The following is a 21,542-nucleotide window of genomic DNA, read 5'->3' on the forward strand; positions in this document are numbered from 1 at the left end:
CCAGTAATTCTGAAAATGATTTAAAACAAACCAGACAAAAACACAATGGAAAAGCTAAACTTGCAGTGGAGAGTGAGAGGCTGCTGGACATTCACTTGCGACGCAGACAAAATGCTTTTCAGTTCTTCTCCCTGAAACTGTGTGTGTATGTGCACATGTGTACACGTGAGTGTGCGTGTGTGTGCATGTGTACTGTGTTTATGTGTGTGTTGTGATGTGTGTACATATGTGTATGTGTGTGTGTGTGTGTGTTTTAAGCCAGGATCCTCCGTTCCCATCCAGGCCCAGGCCAACCTTCGGTTATGAAAGGACATGGGCATTCCCTGGGGTTCCAGCTTGGATTAGGCGAGGGGGGAAAGGTCTCATGTATGCCCAGAAATCACTGTCGTTATTTACTCTGAATGTTTTCCCAACGCCTACCAGGGAGATGCCGGCCTGGCCACCAGCCAGGGGCCTCTGCAAGTGGGCATCTGCCCAGTCTTTTATGTCCTTTCCAAAGTCACAAAACAAAAACATCACCTCGAGGAGTCACCCTGGCTGCAGAGACAGTTGTGGCCAGTTTGTCTACACTGGGCATAGTTCTTCCATGTTGGCAGGAGAGAGTGGCGCGTGTGCTGAGTCCGAAACCCACAAGTCAGCTCCATCGGGCAGGCTCCCCCGGGCGGCAGTGGGCACAGACAGATGGGTCTCCCAGCCACAGAGCTGCCCAGGAGGCTGGGAGTCAGACCAGACAGCCCACCTGCACCCCTTGACCAGCGGAGCTTCTCCTGGTGAATTTCAATTCCCACGTCCCAAAGCATTCTGTCAGCACACACAAACCAATTCCAACACAAAGAGGAAAACACCCCAAATCATTAACTTCAGGGGTGTAGGGAGGTGGTATATGTGGGATGTTGGATATTCGTCCTTTAATTAGTAATCAGCCCCAAGCAAAATTCAGTGGCCCCTGCTAATTAAAGCCATGCAAAATCAAAGCCTAATTCTGACAAGTCTGGAGAAATCTGTCCTGACCTGTCCTTGGCATGGCCGTGTCTCCCGGGCTCTGGCCAGGCTGGACAGTGTCACCCACATTCCAATCCATACCCCAGGCCTTTTCTGGGGACCTAGTGCCCTCAGTCCTGCTAAGGAAAAACCCTTTGATCAATAAGAGAAAAAAAAGTTTCTCCAGGGGGTGTCTCTTAAATTGGAAAAAAAAATAGCGGAGGGGGTAAGTGGGGACATTTTCCCAGTGTCCATTGTACAAACTCCAACTCTGGGTCAGTGCACAGTGTGAATGGCCAGGGAGCAGCAACCCAGGAACCCCACTCACAGACGGGATTCCGGGTAGCCCCATGGGCACCTCAAATGTGAGAACCACAGAGACCCTCACCAGCAGCACCACTTTGCCCAATGAAAAACCGCTTCAAGCCCGGGAATGAAATTTGCCCATTTAATAACTGGAGTGGCGTCCTCACAGCCGAGTCTCCCAGGGCCTGCTCCTGGGTTCTCACTGCTTATTGGGGTCAAAGGCCTACAGCATCCTTAACTGGTTACCTCCAGGCTTATGGAGCAGGTGGGGCTGAACTCTGCCGGCGGCCGGCCTGGAGCAGGTCACCTTTCTGCTCCGAGCATTGTCTGTGTGACAGAGAGGTCCCAAAATAAACACAGCACTGGGTTATTACAAGGCTGAAAAGACCTAGATTTCTGCCTGCCATGGAGAAAGCCCTCACAAGCACTAGCTGTCTTTGCCTCTGCCCCATACTCACATGGTTAAGGGCTTTTGCGGAGCTCAGAATTGTTCTAAAGGCTTCTCTCTGCGTGGGTGGGGCCGCTTGCATCACGGTAGCCAGGCAAGTCTCCACAGGCACCCTGGCCCTGTCACAGCAGAGGTGACAGGTGCTGAGTCATTAGAGCTGGGGGGAAGGGCTCCAGCTGGGCCATCCCGTGAACATGACCCCAGACAGCGGCCCCAGGGACAGCCTGAGGCCCTCACTGGATCTGCAGGTTCTGGTGGCTCTTTGCCTGAGCCCCGCCCCTTTTCTCCCACCCATCCTCCCCCTGCCAAACTCAAAGGTCAGGTGTGTTTTAGCTTTTTCTGGGCCCCTGGACTGTGCATCTGGGAGCCTGTGAAAAGGCAGGCATGCCCTCCAGGGCAGTGGGGCTTTGGCCTGGGGACGACCACCCCGGTATGGACCCCCACTCCCTTGCTGCTTTGTGCAGAGGCAAGGGCCCCTGGCCACGGCCCTGCAGTGTGGCTGAGTGGTGATGTCCAGCACGCTGACAGGAGGCGGGAACTGGGAAGCAGGCCACTTTTCCCAGCCCAGGTCCTACGAGCTGGGTGCCCTTTGCTTGCCATGCCACATGCCAGGAAGACTCTAGAAACTTCATTAAAATAGAAAAACCAGTGCTAAGGCTACAAGAAGACCCTGGCCATAGCCAATCTCATCACAGTTCATTGAAAAGGATTCCTGGGGGTGGGGAGGGGTCCCTGGTGCACCTAGCCAGCCCCTCCCTAATGCCCCCTCCTGGATCCCAGTATTGGCGGCAAACGGCTGTTAAGCTGCCCTGGCCCATCCCCACCCTCCTGTGGGAGCCGGGGCCTTGGGGGTCATGCTCTGGAACCAGGCCAGGCCCGTGGGTGCCCTGCCTTCAGCAACAGGCCCACCAGCCACACCCAGCACGGCGCACCCACGTTTCCTAGTTCCCAGAAGACAATGGGAGAATCTATTTTTCTAAGTTGTGGAAAATGCCAGGAGAATGATGTCTCTAGATCTAATCCTGACAAGGCTCTGAGAGCTCCCTCTGGGTTCTCTCACCTGTCAGCGTCTCTGGGAAGCATGAGTTTTCAGGGCCTCACTCTAGAGTTCACTTTCAGCTGCTTTGGATTCGAATGTGAGAGCAGGCGTCAGTACTACAAGGAGGCATGTGTGACAACCAGTCTCGGGCGCCCGGCCAGCGGGAGGAGACTGGGTGGTGGGAGCCCAGGCCACGGTCAGCCCCCCGCCGTGGTGCCACAGCTGCCGTGCAAGCCTTTCCTTCCAGCTTGGGCAGAGGTGAGAGGCTTAGGGCTGTCACAGCCAGCAGCCTGGATGGCATCAGCACCTGACTGTTGGAGCGGGGACAAGGTACACAGGCTTACTGGACCTAATCCGAAAAAGCAGGTTCTCAAAAGCTGGAAGGACATCCACCCAAGGCGGTTTCTCACAGCCCCACTTACCCTGGTGACCTCAATTTCTTTCCCCCCCCCCTCTCTTTTTTCTATTGTGGTAAAATATACATAACATGAAATTTGCCATTTTAACCACGTTTAAGTGTTTTAATTCAGTGGCATGAGGCACATTCACACTGTCACGCAGCCGTCACCACCATCCTTCAGAACCCTCCATCTTCCCAAACGGAAACTGTCCCCATTAAACACTCACTCCCCCTCCCGTCCCCCAGCCCCTGGCAACCTCCCTTCTACTTCCTGTCTCTATGAATCTGACTATTCCAGGTGCTTCACATAAGTGGAATCACACAGTATGTGTCTTTTTGTGACTGGCTTATTTCACTAAGCATAATGTCCTCATGTTGCAGCAGGTGTCAGAATTTCCATCCTTTTTAAGGCTGAGTAATATTCCATCCATCCATCCATCCATCCACCCACCCACCCATCCACCCACTCGGGTTGCTGCCACCTCTTGGCTATTGTGAATACTGCTGCCTGGAATGCGGGTGCACACACATCTGTTTGAATCCCTGCTCTCAATTCTTTGAGGTACCTTCTCTTTACTTCAAACACTTCTGTAGTGACCAGGTATTACCTACCTATATAATAACAAGAACAATTTTGTTTTAAAGTCGGGGTCCAGCAAAGTACACTCCGGACAAGGCTACCCCTGAGACTCAGCTGGGCTGTGCTAGGAGTCAGCGCATCCACACAGGGGGCGCGAGAAGGACAGGAAGCGGGCTGTGTCTGTGTGTCTGGCCGACCACCCCTCCATTCCTGGGTCTAACATCAGCTAGGTGCACTGGGGCCAGAGGCCAAGCCTGTCTAGGACCCGTCTGATCTCTGGGGAGGCTGTGGTTGGCACAAGCTGGGGGGAGGGGCAGTCATTCTGGCAACTCTCCCCCCACCAGACACCTGGATCGGAGACCGAAAGTCACACACCAGGGAGCCTGCCTGGGATAAAAGCGTGTGTCACCCTCCCCAACAGCGCATACCCAGCCAGCCTTTATAACTGGCCGTGCTTTAGGCCCTGGCCAGTTCACGTCCTGGCTCAGAAAAGAAACCCAGCTTGGGAGGAGACAGGAGAGGTGAGGGAGGACAGGTGGGCAACCAGGGGCAGGCGGAACCTCCTTCTCGGGGTTCCTTTGGCCCTTCGCAGCCGGGGTGGGGGGAGGCACAGTGGGCGGCGCTGTGGGCAGTGGACACCCCTGGCTGAGCTGGGGGAAGCCTGCCATCTGCTGGGCACGGGGAGATCCCTCCTTGGGAAAGTGCCACCTCCAGGAAAATGGAGATCAAAGGGGTGTAGATTGCAGGGGAAGTGGCAGGGTTGTGACGCCCACAGACCTGACTCTGGGGCCGCAGGAAATGGGCCATCACCCCGCAGAGAGTGCCCGGTGGACCTCGGCGCCCTTCGTCCACGCCCAGGCGGCTGAGGGCCACACCTGCCCGGGAAGCAGGCGCCTCCGCACATCTGCCTGGTGGACCCAACAAAGACTCCTCTCTGCATGCCCCACTGCACTGCGGGGCACACAATGCGCCCTTTCACCCCAGGTAGGGCTGGTGGAGCGGGAGACCTCCCCAGGGTGCCCCGCCAGCATCTGGCCCTACCCTTCACTGCCTGCGGTTTGGAAGCTCAAGGAACTGTCACTTTCAACTACCGTCAGGGAAACTTCTGAGACGTGAGACCCACATTTGTCATGTTGGTCTTACCCTGAAGGTGACAGCCTTGGAGCCTGTCTGTCCATGCTCTTCCAAAAGGGGGGACCGTGACCCCACTGGGATCGTGGCTGTTGGAGCTTCAAACACGCAGGTACAGTGGGAGCGTGCAGTGAGCCTGCTGTCACTCGACACCTTGCCCGGCAGCCGGCCAGGCCCGGAGAGAGACTGTAGCTACCAAAAATAATCCTCCCTGTGTTTAAATATTTACCGAAGCAGACAGATCCCGATGCCCCACCATCCACAGGGCCCCTGTGACCGCCAGCCCTGGGGCTCCTGCGAGAGGCCACATCTACCCTCGCCCTCCATGGGGTCCCCGGTCCCCTTCCCCTCCCCATCCCAAGGTGTGCAGGTCTCCTCCTCCCAGGACCCACAACAGCCACTCTCGCTCCTTCCAGAACATTTCCTCTCCAACTTCTTACTCCCTCATTACCCCGGCTTTGGCAGGCACCTCCCTCCTACAGCCCTTTCTGGCCCCACAGGCCCCCCTTCTCTAGAGGGTTTGCACCCCACTTTGGAAAACATCAAACAAAATGTAACAGAGGTGAGGTTTGCCCATCGAAGCCCTCGGCCCGTCTCAATGTCCCCTCTCCTGGCGACTCAAGGATGAGAAGGGGAGGAGGCGCGGCCTGGGCATGGCTCTCAGGACCTCACGGGTGCTTGGGGCCATGCCTCGTGACGGTCTCGTGGGCATACACAGTCAGTGTCTCATCACGCAGAGGAGGAAGTGGGGCGATGAAGGTCGTGACTGGTCAGGGTACATGGCTGGGCAGAGCTGGGAGGCGACCAGGGTTTTGGCTTCAAGGTCACCATACTTGGGGACATCTGTGCCACCACCTGCAGCTAAGGAAGGTCAGGGGCTTTCTCTAGGCCACTTGCTGACATAAGGTCCTCGGTCCTTGGCTTGTAAACAGTTGGCGGTTAGGGGCGACTGGTGTGGCTGGGGTCTTCAGCGGCCTTAGATCCCCAGGGAAACCGTATTTCCAGGTGCCCCAAACAGATTCCCTAAAGCAAGGAGGCAGTTCTGAATGCAGGTGGAGGGGCTCCCAAGAGCCCCTGGTCCCCTGTACATCACAGGTGTTTAGGGAACATGGGTTGAACTGAATGAAAAAACTAAGTGAAAACGCCCGTTGTGTTTACTCTGCTGGGAATGAATATCCAGACAAACAGAAGCAGATACTGAACGGTTAGATCAAAAGATAAAAGTCACTTGCCAGCCACCCCCAACTTTAGGACGGATTTCATCAGGTATTGGGTTACATTGCAACAGCCAGGCATCGGCCCCCAGACGCAGAGTGCTCGTCTCACCTGGGAGGTGCTGCCACGTCACTGCCTCTGTGACCTCACGCTCAGATCTCTTGGAAGGTCACGTGGACCTGAGGCCCTGCAGAGCGTCTGCCAGGGCTGCCTGATGCAAAGGTGGGGTGGGGGTGGGGTGGGGTGCCTCTGGCTTCCTGCTCCCCAGGACTCTGTGCCATCAGAGCAGCACAGCCCCCTGGAGAACACACCCGTAGCCCCAGTGCAACAGTCATCGAGGGTTGCATCAAGGGCCCCCAGAGGGGCCGTCGTGGTTTGTGAGCTGAGTGGGAAAGGCCACAACAGTTTCATCTCCCAGTGTTCCGACATCCCCTACAGCCAGGTACCAATGCCCAGGGAACACCACCCCTGAGCTGCCTACTTTCCCACGCAGGTGGGTTGGTGCACTGATTTCCTCCCTGTCACGACAGAGCTAATAGAAAGAAGCAGCTTTAAAGAGCTGCCAAGTCTTTGGAGGGCAGTCAACAATAGTATGATGTCAAGGAGACCCACCAGGCATCTCTTTAGAATCTGCTTCCTTGTCACACTTGGCCAGTGACTTCAGGAGTCCCCGCTCAGAGCCAGGCAGGGATCAGGGCAACAGAACACTCTCCTGACCTCCTCCTAGAAGCCCCCAACCAATCAAAGACAAAGGAAGAGGGGAGACCAGGAGAAAGGGCTGATGGGAGGAAAAAAAGAAAAAAGGAAACAGACACCAACCTGCACAGACCTGAGCTAGTCTCGAGCCATACGTGGCATCAAACACTTGACAGAAGAGGAGTTCTAGGGATGAAGTACACACTGGATCCCGAGATTTTGTTCACAGACAGAATGGAAGATCTCTCCCATCAACAACTTTTTATATCAATCGCATGTTGAAATGGCATTTTAGGTATATAGGTAATTATTACAATTAAATTCACATGTCTCTTCTTTTCCTTTTAAAAATGTGCCTATTAGCCCCACACAAATATGCCCAGCAACTGAGTTTTGGCCAAGTGCAAAAGCAATTCAATGCAGGGACAGCCTGCCCAACAACGGGTGTGGGGCAAAGGGACACCCCGAGACACGAAGAAAAACCTTGACCTCAGCCTCACTCCTTATGCCAACAGGAACTCCAAATGGATTATGGACGTAAATGTAACACTGGAAAACTTTGAGGAAAATCACAGAGGAGATCATCTCTGGGATCCAGGACCAGGTGAGGAGTTCTTAGACGTAACACCAAACGCAAGAGGAAAAACGGATAAACGACATCACCAAAATTAAACCCTTTTGCTTTGTGAAAGATCCTGTTAGGAGGAAGAAAAGATAACTACAGACTGGGAGAAATACTTGTAAATCATTTATCTGACAAAAGATGAGTATCTAGAATATATAAAGAACCCTCAAAAAATGTGACAGTTCAAAAGAAAAGCCCAGTTCGAATATGGGCAAAAAGCCGCGAAGAGACATTTCACCAAAGAGGAAGTACGGATGGCAAATCCATGAAAAGATGCTCTACATCACTAGGGAAATTAGGAAAATGCCAATTAAAACCACAAGGAGGTGGCACCACACACATACCGGGATGGCCAAAAGAACCCAAAAACGAAACAGTGACCACACCAAATGCTGGTGAAGATTCAGAGAAAGCGGATCACTTGTATGTCGCTGGTGGCAACGTAAGATGGCACAGCTACTCTGGAAAACAGTTTGGCAATTTCTTTCAAAACTAAACATGCAATTCATACACATGTACCAGCGATTGCACTCCTGGGAATTTATCCCAGAGACATGAAAACTATGTTCAGACAAATACCTGTACAAGAAAGTTCACAGCAGCTTTATTCAGAAATGTCCCAAACTGGAAGCAACCTATTAACGTGCTCGCATGGGAAGACAGTTAAATACACTGGTCCATGCTAGGGTTTCCAGGCGGGAGTTCCTGCCCGTTCTCAGGAATTTCTTTCGCTTTCCCGTTCCTGAATCCTGAGAAAAGTTGGTTGGGAAATTGGGAAAATCGGTTCCTTGAACCCAGTAATACCCGCAATGGGAAATAAACATAGTACTCACAGTGCATCTCTTAGACATTTTACCTATTTATCGCCAGGGTTTCTGGGCGGGAATTCCTGCCTGTTCTCGGGAATTCTTTTCGCTTTTCCATTCGCGAATCCCAAGAAAAGTTGGTCAGTAAATCGGGAAAATCGGCTCCTTGAACCCAGGTGGTTGGTAGTATCGGCCGTCACTTTGTGGAAAGGATTCATCGTGGAGAACAGAAAAGTTTATATCTCGGGATTCAGGAAAAGGAAAGTGAAAAAAGTTCCTGAGAACGGGCAGAATTCCCGCCTGGAAACCCTAGTCCACACACACCAGAAGACCACGCGGCAACGAGCGGGCATACACTGCTGGAATGCACAACCACTTGGATGGGGAATGAGGCTGAACAAAAAGGCCAGTCTCAAAGGTTACCTACCGAGTGATTCCATTTGTATAAAATTCTTGCAGAGATGGAGAATACGAGGTCAGACAATTAAGTCCATAAACTCATCCTAGAAAAAGTGCTCCATGCCTCATTGCTGACTATCACTACGGTCACCTTTGAAGTACTCCCCTTGGGAAGCTATGCACTGACTCCAGCGCCTAGTCCACTCTTCAAAGCAATTTTGGAACTCTTTTTCTGGAACGGCCATCAGAGCTGTCGTCGTATTACCCCTGATGTCCTGAATGTCATCAAAATCTCTCCTTTTCAATATTTCCTTTATCTTCAGGTAAAGAAAGAAGTCATTGGGGGCCATGGATTGTTGGAGAAAAGTTCAGGCCGTCTAACTTTTTCGTGCAGCCTTTTCAGCACTTCCAAATAGTAAACTTGGTTAACTGTTTGTCCAGTTGGTACAAATTCATAATGAATAATCCCTCTGATATCAAAAAAAAGTTAGCAACATTGTTGCAACAACTTTGCGAACTTAATTGTCAGATCTCATAGAGTAGTGGGTGCCAGGGGCTAAGTCGGGGCAAAGAGTTAGAAATGACTGGAATGGGTAGCGGTAGCAAATGAGAGCCGTGTGGCAATGGAACAGTCTGTATATTGATTTTGGTGGTGGTAACACAAAGCTACACATGTGACACAACTGCACGGGATTCCATATACACGTACAGTTGTCCCTTGGCATCCACGAGGGGTTGGTTCCAGGACCCCCGCGGATACCAACATCTTTGGACGCTCAAGTCCATCATAGAAAATGGTAGTATTTGCATATGACCTACACATATTCTTCTGTATACTTTAAATCAGCTCTAGGTTACTATTAATGCCTAATACAACGTAAGTGCTATGCAAACAGTTGTTGTACTGTATTGTTTGCGCAACAATGACAGGAAAAAGTCTGTACATGTTCCCTGCAGACGCAGCCATCGGTGGCCTAACTACATACCACCCATCAGCAACAATGTAACCTTTTTCCCCCCATAAAATACTTCTGATCCACGCTTGGTTAAATCTACAGATTCAGAACCTGCGAATACGGAGGTGCCATTGTACACACAGACGGAAGCTTGTAAAACCAGCGAGACCTGTGGGCGGCACCCACCTGGACTTCCTGGGTTGGGATGTATCCTGGTTTTATGCAGACTGTTGCCAATGGGGAGGCTGGCTGAAGGCTCATGGGACCTCCTTGTACATCTTTTGCAGTGTGTGACTATAGTTATTTAGAAATAAAGTTTTTAAAGACGTGACTGCTAGAAAATTTGAAAACCTGTATGTGGCCCACGTTACATTTCTATGGGATGGTGCCGGCTTAGAACAGGAGTCAGCACAATCCAGGCGACTTCTGTCTTTGTACAGCTCATGAGCTAAGAATATATATTTTTAAGGCTTCATTTTTTAGAGGAGGTTTAGGTTTACAGAAAAATTGAGCAGAAGGTACAGAGAGTTCCTGGATAACCCCCTCCATACACACATGGTTTCTCCTAAACATCTTGTATTAGCATACTGCGTTTGTTATAATTGATGAACTAATATGAATACATTATTATCAATAACTGAAGTCCATAGTTTCCATTAGGGCTCACTCTATGTTGTGCATTCTATGGGTTTGGACAAATGTGAAATGACATGGAGCCACCATGACAGTCTCATATAGAGTATTGTCACTTAATCCTCACAACAGTCCCATTGCACAGATGAGGAAACTGAGGCACAGAGAGGTTAAACACTTTGCTAAGATCATGCCCTAGGGATCACGGTGGGGCTCAGGTTCCCATGTGGGCATCTGACCACAGAGCTTGTCAGGTTCCTAGCCCTGTTGGATCCATGGGGTCTGTCCCCTCCCTCCCCAGACAGCATGAGTGGGAGCCAACAGCACCAGAGTCGTACATCAAGGACTGGGCACTGTCGAGACACAGCCTGAGTTCTCTGGCAGCCCCTCCAAGCTCTTGGAGCCAGTGGCTGCCACCTGCTGATGAGCTCTAAGGGCTGAAGGCAGGAGCGGAGGGCTGACCTTGGCCCTGGGCGTTGCCTGGCTTCCTGGCTGGGCAGTGAGGCTTCCAGGCTGATGCCTGGAGGCTGCAGACCAGTCTGCAGGGCTCAGACCTGCCACTGCCCTTCCTGGAGCAGCTGCCTTTAGACCCCTGGACCACCCCTCAGGCACGGGGGTGGGGTAGTGGATAGCAGCTGGTGACAGCCACCTTGACTGGGGGGACGTGGAGGGGAGGGAGAGATTCCGGCACGGAGCCTGCTGAGTGCTATAGAAACATACGGCAAAATGAGTCTTAACGAAGCTCAGAGCAGATTGCAGGGTGTTGGAGATGGGGTGTTTTAAAGAAATAAATGTCAGCTCCCGGTTACGGAAGCACAAACAAACCCAAACAACAGACCTTTGGAAGCTGCCAGCTTCCTGGCTGCCAGGCTGCTGCGGGGGGCCCAGGAGGGGCTGGTCCTCCACTGAGCTGAGCTGTCTTCCTGAAATTTGGAGGGGAGGGGGATGCACTCCTAGCTCGGGCCATACGACCCCTCGCCAATTTCTGATACTCCACGTCCTGTCTCTCCAGGACTCACTCACGCCTCAGTGTCCTGTTCCCGACTGGTCACACAGACTGTTACCCTCCTTTCCTGGGTGGCAGCTGCTGCCCCTGGACACCCCCCCCCCCCCATACCCGGTCCCCCGTCCCACTGCTGCATATTTCAGGTCTCCCGTTCTGGGAGAATTTCTCCACACTCCCCAGTCCTGCTGCCCTGATGCCTCAGATGGTTGGACAGAAAAGGACAGCAAGACTATTAAGAATTTGGTGGTATCACACCACCGTTGCCCTCAACAGGCTTTCGGTGACCCTACTGACCCTCCAGGGTCCCTTGTGACAGCTGCCTGGCAACGACACTTCGGGGCGCTCGGACCTGGCGCACTGAGCTAGCTCACTAGTCTGGATCCTTCTCAGAGCTGGGATTGTCCCCAGCGCACCTCATGCCTGTCCCCCTGCGGGGGAGGAGCAGGGCTGGCACACCAGCGAGGACGATCAGGTATTAACCACTCTGCCTTTCAGGCTGATGCCCTGGTGTCACTGAGCCTTTTCCTCCTCCAGGCAACAGGCACTTCAGATTCCATTTATTTCAGCCTCGTGTGCCCTGCGGGTAGGGCCCCTGGGCAGTGACTCTCCCTCCCCACTGGCTTCTGCGGTGGCTTCACAGTAACCTGAGCCCTCCTGCCACCCTGTGAAACCAGCCACCCTGGGGGTGGGGGTGGGCGGGAGGCACCTGTTCCCTTGTTCTCCTGCTTTCCCTTTTTTGAGGGCCTGCTCTGTGCCAGGAAGCTCCTCACAGGACTGTCCCATCTGGGCCTGTGCTGTCCACAGGAAGCCCCTCCCACAGGGGACTATTGAAATTTACATTCGTTCAAAATGAATAACATAAAAAATCCAGTTGCTCAGTTGCAGTAGCGACATTTCTGAGGTTCAATGGCCACATGTGGCTGGTGGCGACTGCACTGGACGGCGTCCATCACCACAGAAAGTTCTACTGGGCGGCACTGGTCCAGACGGACTGGTAAGTCTCATGAACAAGCAGCAGCGCAGGGCAGCGCATTTTAAAAGCCACCCGAGCAAGACACAGAGGGGGCCGCGGGAACAAGCAGGGGTCATGGAGAAGAACCCTGAAGGTCGGCTGGGGCTTCAGCAGTACAAGGAGAGCATTCCAGCTGGAGGAGCAGCTCTGGGAAATGCAGGGGACATGGGACAAGGGTGAGAGGAAAGGTTCCAGAGGCAGGTGGGCATCTGAGCAGGACCCCGATGGCAGGTGGGCCGTGTGCCCCTGGGGCTGCGCCGGGCTCTCTTGGACCCGTGTGTGAGCTGGCTGGACCACAGCGCCAATGAAGCCAGGGAGAGACCCTGCGTGGCACGCCCACCCAGTCGGCTCTGTAACCCCGCACGCCACCCTCCACTTGGAACGCAGAGCAGCAAAGACAAGAGGCTCCTATGAGAGGAAATGAAGCACACGTTTACCCTGGGGCCGAGGGGCACCAAGACAAGCTCTGGGGACTCAGGGTGGCAGGTCATTAGCATCGGTTTCCTTGGAAGGCCCTCCCGTAGCCGAAGGGGGCTTTTTCATTAACAAGAATGTCAGACAGCAGGCAAGGCTAAGCTGGTGGGCTCTGTGCAGGGGATTAGCTGGCTGGCTATTTAAAAACTTGTTTTCATCGTAAGATTACTATAACTACAGTATAACATTTTTGAAAATTGAGAAAAGAAAAGAAACTTACTCCTCATCACACCACCCTAACATATGGGCAAATCTTCCTCCCCACCTATGCTGTGAATTAGAGGCCACGTGTGCTATTTTCATTCGTATTAATCAGTATTATGGAAAATGAAAAATTCAGTGTCCCAGTCACCACATTTCAGGTGTCCCTGAGCTGTATGAAGCCGGTGCTGCCACCAGGGAAGGTGCAGACCTAGCAGACCTCCCCCTGGGTGGGCAGTGCCCGTGTGGCCTGCCCGCTGCCTTCACGCCACTGGCCTCTGCATAGATTTCAATCAAACCGTGCACAGTCTGCCACCTGCTCTGGTTTTGACACACTATCAATTTCCTGTCGCTGACAGCCTTGATACACACTGCGCGTTCTTCCCCCTGGCATACGGGAGTCACAGGCCCTTTGGGAAGTGGCATGGTGCCCCCTCCGCAGGAAAATGCACTCCCCTGAGCACACATACAAAAGGTGGCCTAGGGTTTCCGGGGGCTCCCGGGTCCCAGTGAAAACCTTGGTCTTGTAGATGAACCATAACTGATTTACCTCCCCTACTCTTGGCTATTTAGGTCTTTTCCTTTTTTCCCTCCTTTATAAAGAACACCACGACGAACATCTTTGTGCAAATGTTTGATTTCTGTAATTAGGTGATTTCTTAGGACGAGTTCCAGAAGAGACACGTTGATTTAGGGGTAGGAGCTACGTGTCAGTTCCCATGGCCAGTGCACTTCCCATGGGCAGGGCCGACTGATGCCACACGAGGGTCCCCACGGCAGGGGGTGGGGGTCCCCTTATATTACACCCTCATGGCCCTTGAGACTCTACTGGGTGCCTTTCAGGACAACAACAAATGACAGGTTGGGCACTGCTCTTGCCCGGCCATGCTCACCTTCACCCCAATCCAAAGCCTTGATTTCTAACCATGGAAGGGGCTAGACCAGGAGGCTCAGAAGCAAACCCTGGTTGAGAACTCAGACCTCAGTGGGAGGAGTGTCCGTGAGGGTGAGTCGGCGGCAGCAGCTCCCCTTGTCCACCCATCCCCAACAGGCCTTGAACAATCATTTAGAGATTTCTGTCCGTCAAAGAACTGGGGGCTGGGCAGGGTATGTCAGGTGGCCTTACCACCTAGGGACCAGGCCCTGCCCAACTATACCCCACATGAACGGACACTGCCATTTCTGACCACTCAGCCCATCTGGAGACCACCTGCCACATAACAAAATGTTTGGGGGCTCTCAGGTGGGGGGCTGCTCTGCCTCCTAGCCTATCTCTAGGCACACTCAACCTCCATGTGTAGTTCTTAGGTTCTGCCACTAGAGGGATCCCGTGAGCCAGCCTGTCTCCTCCCCTCCTGGGAACCCAATTCCCAGTTCAATTAGGAGCCTTTGCTTTCAGGGTAGCTAAGGGCGCATGCACATCCTCAAAGCCAAGCCCCCTGAGGGGTGTCTACCCAGCCGGCTGCCTGAACTCCAGGACTTTGGCCCAGATGCCCTCTCTGCTTGAGGAGCAAGGACCACGCCCCTCTCCCTTGGGGGGGGGGGCCCTCACAGCAGGGGTTCTCCACCCCATCTGCACGCTAGAACCTCCGCGGAACTCAAACACTGTCCATGCCCGGGCCCCACTCCCAGCGATACTGGTTCCCTTGGTCTGGGTGTGGCCAGGGCATTTTCATAAACGGCGGGGTTGGGAGTTCCTGTTCTATGGCGCCCAGGACGACAAGCGGCCTTTTAGTCCGGGATTTCCAGTCCCATCACCGTGCGGGCGCTGTGGGGGGTGGGAGGGAGCAGAGGAGCTCCATCTTGGCTTCTAGCATCTCCAATGTGGTGAGGGACACAAGAACCCCACAGTCGGCAAGAAGAAGCAAGTAAACGTGGGCTGTGGTGACTACCCAGTGCCTAAATCCGGTTAACAGCAAAATCACCCATGGAAAAAAATGCAAATTCTAGGTCCTGCCTCAGGCTCTTTCCGAATCCATTATCTGCATTTTCTTTAAGCTCCCAGCAATCTGCCATGCAGGCTGGGTCTGGATCTGGTGTGCCAGGATCCAGTGTGCCGAAATGCCCAGAAGAGCAGCCACGTGGAGTGGCTGGGGCCCCACAGCGAGGGAGGGATCACCCAGGAGTCAGAGCACCCAGGTCTGTGAAGCAGCTCTGAATAGACAGATGACCCCTAAACTAAATTGGGTGGGTCAGGGATCTGGAAGGTTAAGATATGCTCCCCAAAGCAGTACCACAGGAAGTCGGATAACAGGGCACCAACTCCCACCCCCCACCTGAGAGACGCCACCCAGCGTTAGCTCAGGGGTCTGCATGTAGTGCAGAGTGGGCTCTCAAGTTCAACTGACCGTAGAATCACCTGGACTAGAAGCCAGCTGTGAAAAGGAAGACTGACACATGCTACGACATGGATGGGCCTGAGGACAATACGCTGAGTGACAGAAGCTGACACAGGGCCACATACGTGTGATCCCCATTTATAATGAAGTGTCCAGGACAGGCAAATCCACTGAGACAGATAGCAGACAGGTGGTTGTCAGGGGCTGGGGAGGGGGAGTGGGGAGCGGCTGCAAATGAATATGGGTTTCCTTTTGGGGAGATGGAAACATTTTGGAACTAGATAGAGGTGATGGTTGCACAACACTGTGAATGCACCAAATTCCACTGAATTAGACCATTTAAAATGGTTACTGTGTCAGCAAATTTTTGTTATGTGTATTTCACCACAATTAAAACAAAACAAACAAAATGATTTCCCTCCTCCAGGGTCCCCTGTCTGTCTGAGGCCATTAGAAGCTCTAGCAAGTGTTCTCAGCCTTCATTGGGGGGCGTGTAGCAGCATCTCTGGCCTCTATCCCCTGGATGCCAGTAGTTCCCCCACCCTCAGTTGTGACAAAATTATCTGCTGACATTGCCACACATGCCCTGGGGGCAGAATTGGCTGGGTGCGCACCACTGCTCTAGAATTGTTGGAATTTCCTGGCCATCAGGATTGTGTAAAAGGTCCCCTGGAGGATGGGGGATTTTACTGGGCTGCCAGAGTGGAGAACCACCAAGGAACAGAGAGAAAGAGGAGGGGCCAGGAGTGAACTTTCTGGGTAACCCCATAAAACGAATATCACTGTCCAATCTTACAAACAAGGAAACAGAGGCTCCTAGAAGGTCAGGGGCTTGCCCAGGCTCACACCAACCAGGTCCCCCAACCCCCAAATCCAAACTCCTTATGCGATCAGCCTGCTAACTAAAGCTGAGCAGGCCAGGCCGATTCTGGTTCTACCACTAAGACCTCAGCCACAAGCACTATGCCAGGCCTGCCACCTCTCTAGGGAAGAGTGAAGACAAGAGCTCGGACACCCTTCCCTCCACCTGGGCCCTGGGGGTGCTGGACAGCTGTCCCTCTAGCTGTACTCTGGGGGTGCAGGACACACACAGGTATCACTGAGCTGGCAATGTGGCACCACCAGGGGGAGCTCTAAGCCCCACCCGCAGGACCCCAGCAGGGGCTTGAATTTCATTCCCAGCCTGGTTCTGGTTCCCTGGCTGGAAACGCCACACAGCTCAGCGAGCCTCATTGGGCACCTGGAGTCCTAGGTCACAGCTGACTGCCCCCTTTATGTGCGCTCTCTGGTACTCGAAACAGATGCTATCATTTCACCCTCGAGCTTTAATAGACCACGTCTTATTAAGGGGACATATCAGAAAGAATCCATCTCAAATTCCTTCCTGCTGAGGCCAGCACAGCGCCCCTTGTCCCTATACCCTGTCCCCTTGCTTCCGGGCTTACATGGGTCCTGAGTGACTTTATATGTTCCAGGCCGAGTGTAGAACTAGCTGGGTTCAAATCCGGCTCAGCTAGTTACTAGCTGGGTAACTTCTGGCAAGTTCCTTAACCTCTCTGAGCCTTAATCGCCCCTTCTATACACAGCGAGTGATATTAGGACCTCCCTCACAGGGTTTGGGGTGGCTGTGAGCATAAAAATAACCCATGGCTCACACCTGGTGCCCACGCAGTGCTCGAACCATCCATGCTTGGCACGTGCCAGGCTCACTAACATCAATGTTTACGTCATTGTCACTGCTGTTTGCCTAGAAATCTAATGAGAGTGAGGACCACAGCCAGAGCATAGGGAGGAGTGCAGAGGCCAGAGGTGGCCCATCCTCCACTGGCTCTGGCTGCTCTGTCCACGAGCCTTGTGCTCGACCACCTCTGTGAGGCCCTGGGGACCCCAAGGATGCTGTGTGGTGGCCATGCCAACCATCCCCCATCAGGCCCACTGCAGGCACGATCCTCTCGGGTCGTCCTCGGCACTCAGCGAGCAGAGCTGGGGACACACGCGGCTGCTCCCCAACATGCCCGGCAGACAGCCCGGGATCTGAATCAGGGACTCACCCACTCTCGCTCTCCAGGAACACGGAGCCGCTGTCCACCAGGGCGGCACTGACGGGCGACAGGCAGAAAGGTGAGGAGAAGGCGTCCGAGTCTGAGTCAAAGGAGCTGTCCCTGCTCACGCCACCGGCCGACAGCGCCAGGGAGCCCTCCTCCTCACCAGCCTCGGGACGTGGCTCCCGCCCCTCCTCCGTCCCATCCTGCGAACTGACGGTGGACAAGATCCCAGAGTCGCTGTGGGCTGGCTGTGAGGCTGGGAGGGGGCCGTCCAGCCCCAGGCCCTGAGGCAGTTTCTCCCTGTCCTCGGGCGAGGGGCTGACATGCACAGCGTCCTGGAGGCTCTGGGCCACCACCAGGATGTCCTCATCTCTGGGGATCAGGGTGGGCCTTGGCTCCGTGGGGGAGGGCTGGAGGGGGCCCCCCGAGCTCTGGGCTCGCCGGCCCCGCGGGCGGGGTGCCTTGCGCACGGGGGAGCTCTCGGGGGTGATGTAACGCAGTGCCTCCTCGTCCTGCCTCTGGATCCGAGAGTTGGGGACCCACGCGAGGATGAGCGTGGCCCCCAGCAGCTCGTCCTTCTCCATGTACAAGCACAGGTACCCTGTGAGGGGCAGAGCACGGCGCTTAGGGAGGGCCTCACGTGCAGAGCCGTGGGCCGGCTTTACACCCGGGTGAGTAAAGTCGTGGGGCTCTGCAGGCTAGCGGGGCTTCGCACACAGCCTGGCCCTAAGCAAAACACACCCACGGACACAGTCAAGCTTGGGATGAATGAAAGCTTGGGCATTCGCTAAGCCACACACTTAGCAGATCCAGGGGGTCCCGGGCCCCCCAGCTATGGCCTGTCATGGGCTTTTCCTAGCACGGGAGCCCTCTTCTCTTTCACAGCCCCACTCTGTCTGTCCACTGTCTGGTGGCCCCAGAGTTTTCCTGTCTGCGGTCAGCCTCTCCGTCTGGGCAAGCCCAGGAGCTGGGCTCACAACACTGGTGCAGGAATGCAGGCTGCAGACTTTATACTATTTCACGAGAAGAACAGATCCCAAACGAGTGGCTGGTGTTGGGCCTTTTCCAGTTGGCCTCAGCCTCGTAGCATTTCTTCTCTAATGCAGCTTTTTAGAAGAAACGGTCACCTTTCAATGTCACACACTGAACTGCTGAAAAGGACAAAGGGTGGTTTCTCCAAGGCGGAGGAGTGGGTGGGCTCTCTGGGCTCCTGAAGGCTCAGTTTGGGGGATGGTGACATTTCCTTCTAAAGCACCTGTCATTCCAGATGTCCTGATTCCTGGGTCTATCGCACAAGGTCCCCAGGCCTACTGGTCTCTGTCCTGAAAAGCCCCCTTGGGCAGCAGCTGGACACCTGACATCCCTCAGGGCTCTGGTCCCACTCCAAATCTCTTAGCACAGCTCCTATTTCCAAAAGAGGGGGAAACTCAGGGGCTATCAGCCAGTTGTGCCTAAGGGTGACAGGTAACAGCTGGTGAGGTCACATGGCTTTGGGACCAGGAAGAGAGCAGAGATCTCTGGCCCCTCTCTCCCTTGCTTTCCATCACAACAGGACTGCACCACAGAGCTCTCCACAGGCCACCACGGCTCTTTTTGTTTTATACCCAGAACACGTAACACCCTTAGACCCTGGCCCAGAACACTTCGCCCCCCAGATCCACAGAATTGGCCGCTTGGTCAGGTGTGCACTGGGTCCAAGAGAGGGCAAATGGGGAAGTGACGCAGAAGCCTCCCATAGCTGGGGCTTTGTAATTAGAGAGACCAGTGAGGTCACCTCAGGCTCGGGACCCCAGTCTTTCCTCTCCCAGGCCTGGAACCCCAGTTCCCCCTCAGGCCCCTGACCCCAGTCCTGCCCCCTCCAGGTCCCTGACCCAGGTCCGCCCCTCTCCAGGCCTGACCCCAGGCCCCCACCTCCAGGCTCACCTGGGTGGTGCTCCCCCAGCCCTTGCAGCCCCTCTGGAGGGTGCACGCAGACATTGTTCTTGGAGTAGATGATCTCTCCATCCAGGACAGAGGGGGGCCCACTGCCCCCACCCGGGTTGAGGGTCAGGAGGTCTGAGGCTTTGGAGGAGGCCCGGCGAAGGAGGCGGCCCAGAGACATCGTGGGGGGAGTGTTCCCATCCTCTGCGCACTGTGGCCCAGGCGGGGCTCGTCCACACCTGCCTGGGGGAGGAGCAGAAAGGACATGCCTGAGGCCCAAGGTCATGGACTTGGCCGGGTGGCCGTGTCTTGCCTTCCACCCATGTGCTCGAAACGGATGCTGGTTACGACCAAACAGGTCCTGTGAGCACAAGGCCACACATCGGGCAAGCTGGGTTCTTAGCTGAGGTGACATTTGGGCCCAATCTCACTGGTAGGGGACCGTCCTGTGCACTGCAGAATATTATCCAGCATCCCAGGTTTCCACCCACTAGATGCCACTAGCATCACCTCCCCCTCAGGATGCATGACATCCAAGTTATAAAACTTAAATAAAAAGAAAATCACACACATCAAAAATACACTACATTGTTTCCAATTAATCATCTGCAAAAGCTCTATCCCTATTCTAACGATGATTCCAGTATCTGGAATATTTTTAAAATTCAAGAATTCTTCAAGAATTACAAGGTCAGTTAACGAGCTAGAAAACAACACGAACCCCTTTCCTAGACCAGCATGGCCCTGAAGACACGCAAGGCCACCTACGCAATTTCCAATATCCGACTAGCCACGTTTTTAAAAAGTAAAAAGAAGTGAGGGGAATGAATTATATTTTTACTTAGCCCATTTGCTCCCAAAGAGTGCCATTTCAGCACGTAATCAGTATGACAAAAAAATCATTGATGAGTGGGCTGTTTTACATTCTTTAAGTCTCCCAAATCTGGTGTATATTTGGCACTTAAGCACATACCAGTTCCGAGCAGCCAGTCCCAGGTGCTCAGTGGTCCGCCATGGCTGGTGGCCTGGGGTGAGTGGGGCGGGGCCAGGTAGCGGGGGCCCCACCTCTTCTGGAGTCTCAGATGGTATTACTCTCTTTAACTGCCATGACCGCCAGGCTGGGCTGCAAACAACTCAGCTGATTCCCCAAACCAAAGCATCTTTATGTGAAGACAGTTTGCCACCATTGAGGATAATCCAAAGAACGTGCTGGAAGGTTTGAAGGGGCCTCCAAAATACAAGTTTTCGCAATATGGCATTTCCCCAGGTGTCATCGGCTGGGAAGCTCCGTGCAACTCTGTAAGTTACATCCCAGAAAAGAAGTGCAGTTTTGCAAATGAGGAAACAGGCTCAGGGCACCCGGCATCACTGATTGAGCAGAAGAGCCTGGAACAGGAGACCTTTGTCCTCCTTGCAGAGTCCTGGCCCCACCCCCACCCAGATGGTTCGGGGGAGACAGAACCTTTGGGTAAGTCAGGGCATGTCTGTTAAACATTAACCAAGTGCAGACTCTCTTCAGACAATTCTCATCTATTTTCTACATGTATTTGTTCATTTGTGGGCCTATTTCATCCAATTTAAACCTGGTTCCCAACTTCTGGTCTCTGTCAAACTAAAAGTGGACAATCCTTGACCTAGTTTTTAAAGCTTTTTTAAAAAAAAAATTACGAAATGTGTTCCGAAGTGTTACAAAAGACCATGTCCCTGAAATCACACAGTCCGAAAATATTTTAGCATTTTCCACTATCTTCTGTGCTTTTCTTTAAAAACAAAAAACAAACAAAAAAACAAAACAAGAAAACCCAGTCACTGGGGTTGTATCATACCTGCGTTCAGTCATCTCACAGATACATTTTCCCACGTGGTAAGAGTTGAAGTGTCTTTCTTCGCCCCCCCCCCCCCCCCCCCCCCCGCTTTATATCATCCTTCCCAACCCAAAGGTCCGGTCGTCGTTAGCTTCTATTTTCTTCCACTTATGATTTCAATTTCCAATGTACTACTTGCGATATTTCAAAAATCCTAATTCAAAGCGTACATTTACCTGAAAAGGCCGTTCCTGTTAACTAAAGTATCAGCCAGCTCACTGAATGACTGTTTTATGTTATTTTTATTGTGTACCCAGTTCTTTGGTATAGAAACGGAGACATCAATTATAGCTTAATAAAGCCAGAGGCTTGTTATAAAAAACTTTAGGGAAATTTAAAAAGAGGGGGGCAGGGGGCCCTTAGTTGTGACCCAGAGACCTATATGGCCTGGACCAAACTCTGGGCTGCACCCTTTCAGCTTCTCCCACATTGCACACGTGACGGACACACATGTTGACCCAAGGT

General features: G+C 53.4%; 1 protein-coding gene across 3 annotated transcripts in view; it reads right to left on the reverse strand.

Annotated features, from left to right (window-relative positions):
- TBC1D16 (TBC1 domain family member 16) overlaps window positions 1-21,542 on the reverse strand; it is a 69,562-nt gene that overhangs the window by 37,796 nt on the left and 10,224 nt on the right. For 2 of the 3 annotated variants that reach the window (XM_019735622.3, XM_019735620.3), the window contains exons 2-3: window positions 19,216-19,455; window positions 17,299-17,893 (exon numbers count right to left, since the gene is read on the reverse strand). In XM_019735622.3, the coding sequence (XP_019591181.2) occupies window positions 17,299-17,893; window positions 19,216-19,393 (773 nt within the window). In that variant the 5' untranslated portion in view covers window positions 19,394-19,455. The remainder of the gene's footprint in view (window positions 1-17,298; window positions 17,894-19,215; window positions 19,456-21,542) is intronic. The other variant, XM_019735621.3, reaches the window with a different exon arrangement.

Source organism: Rhinolophus sinicus, chromosome 12 (assembly GCF_057876585.1).
Source record: "Rhinolophus sinicus isolate RSI-liver-muscle chromosome 12, RSI-T2T, whole genome shotgun sequence".
NCBI classification, from domain to species: Eukaryota; Metazoa; Chordata; class Mammalia; order Chiroptera; family Rhinolophidae; genus Rhinolophus; species Rhinolophus sinicus.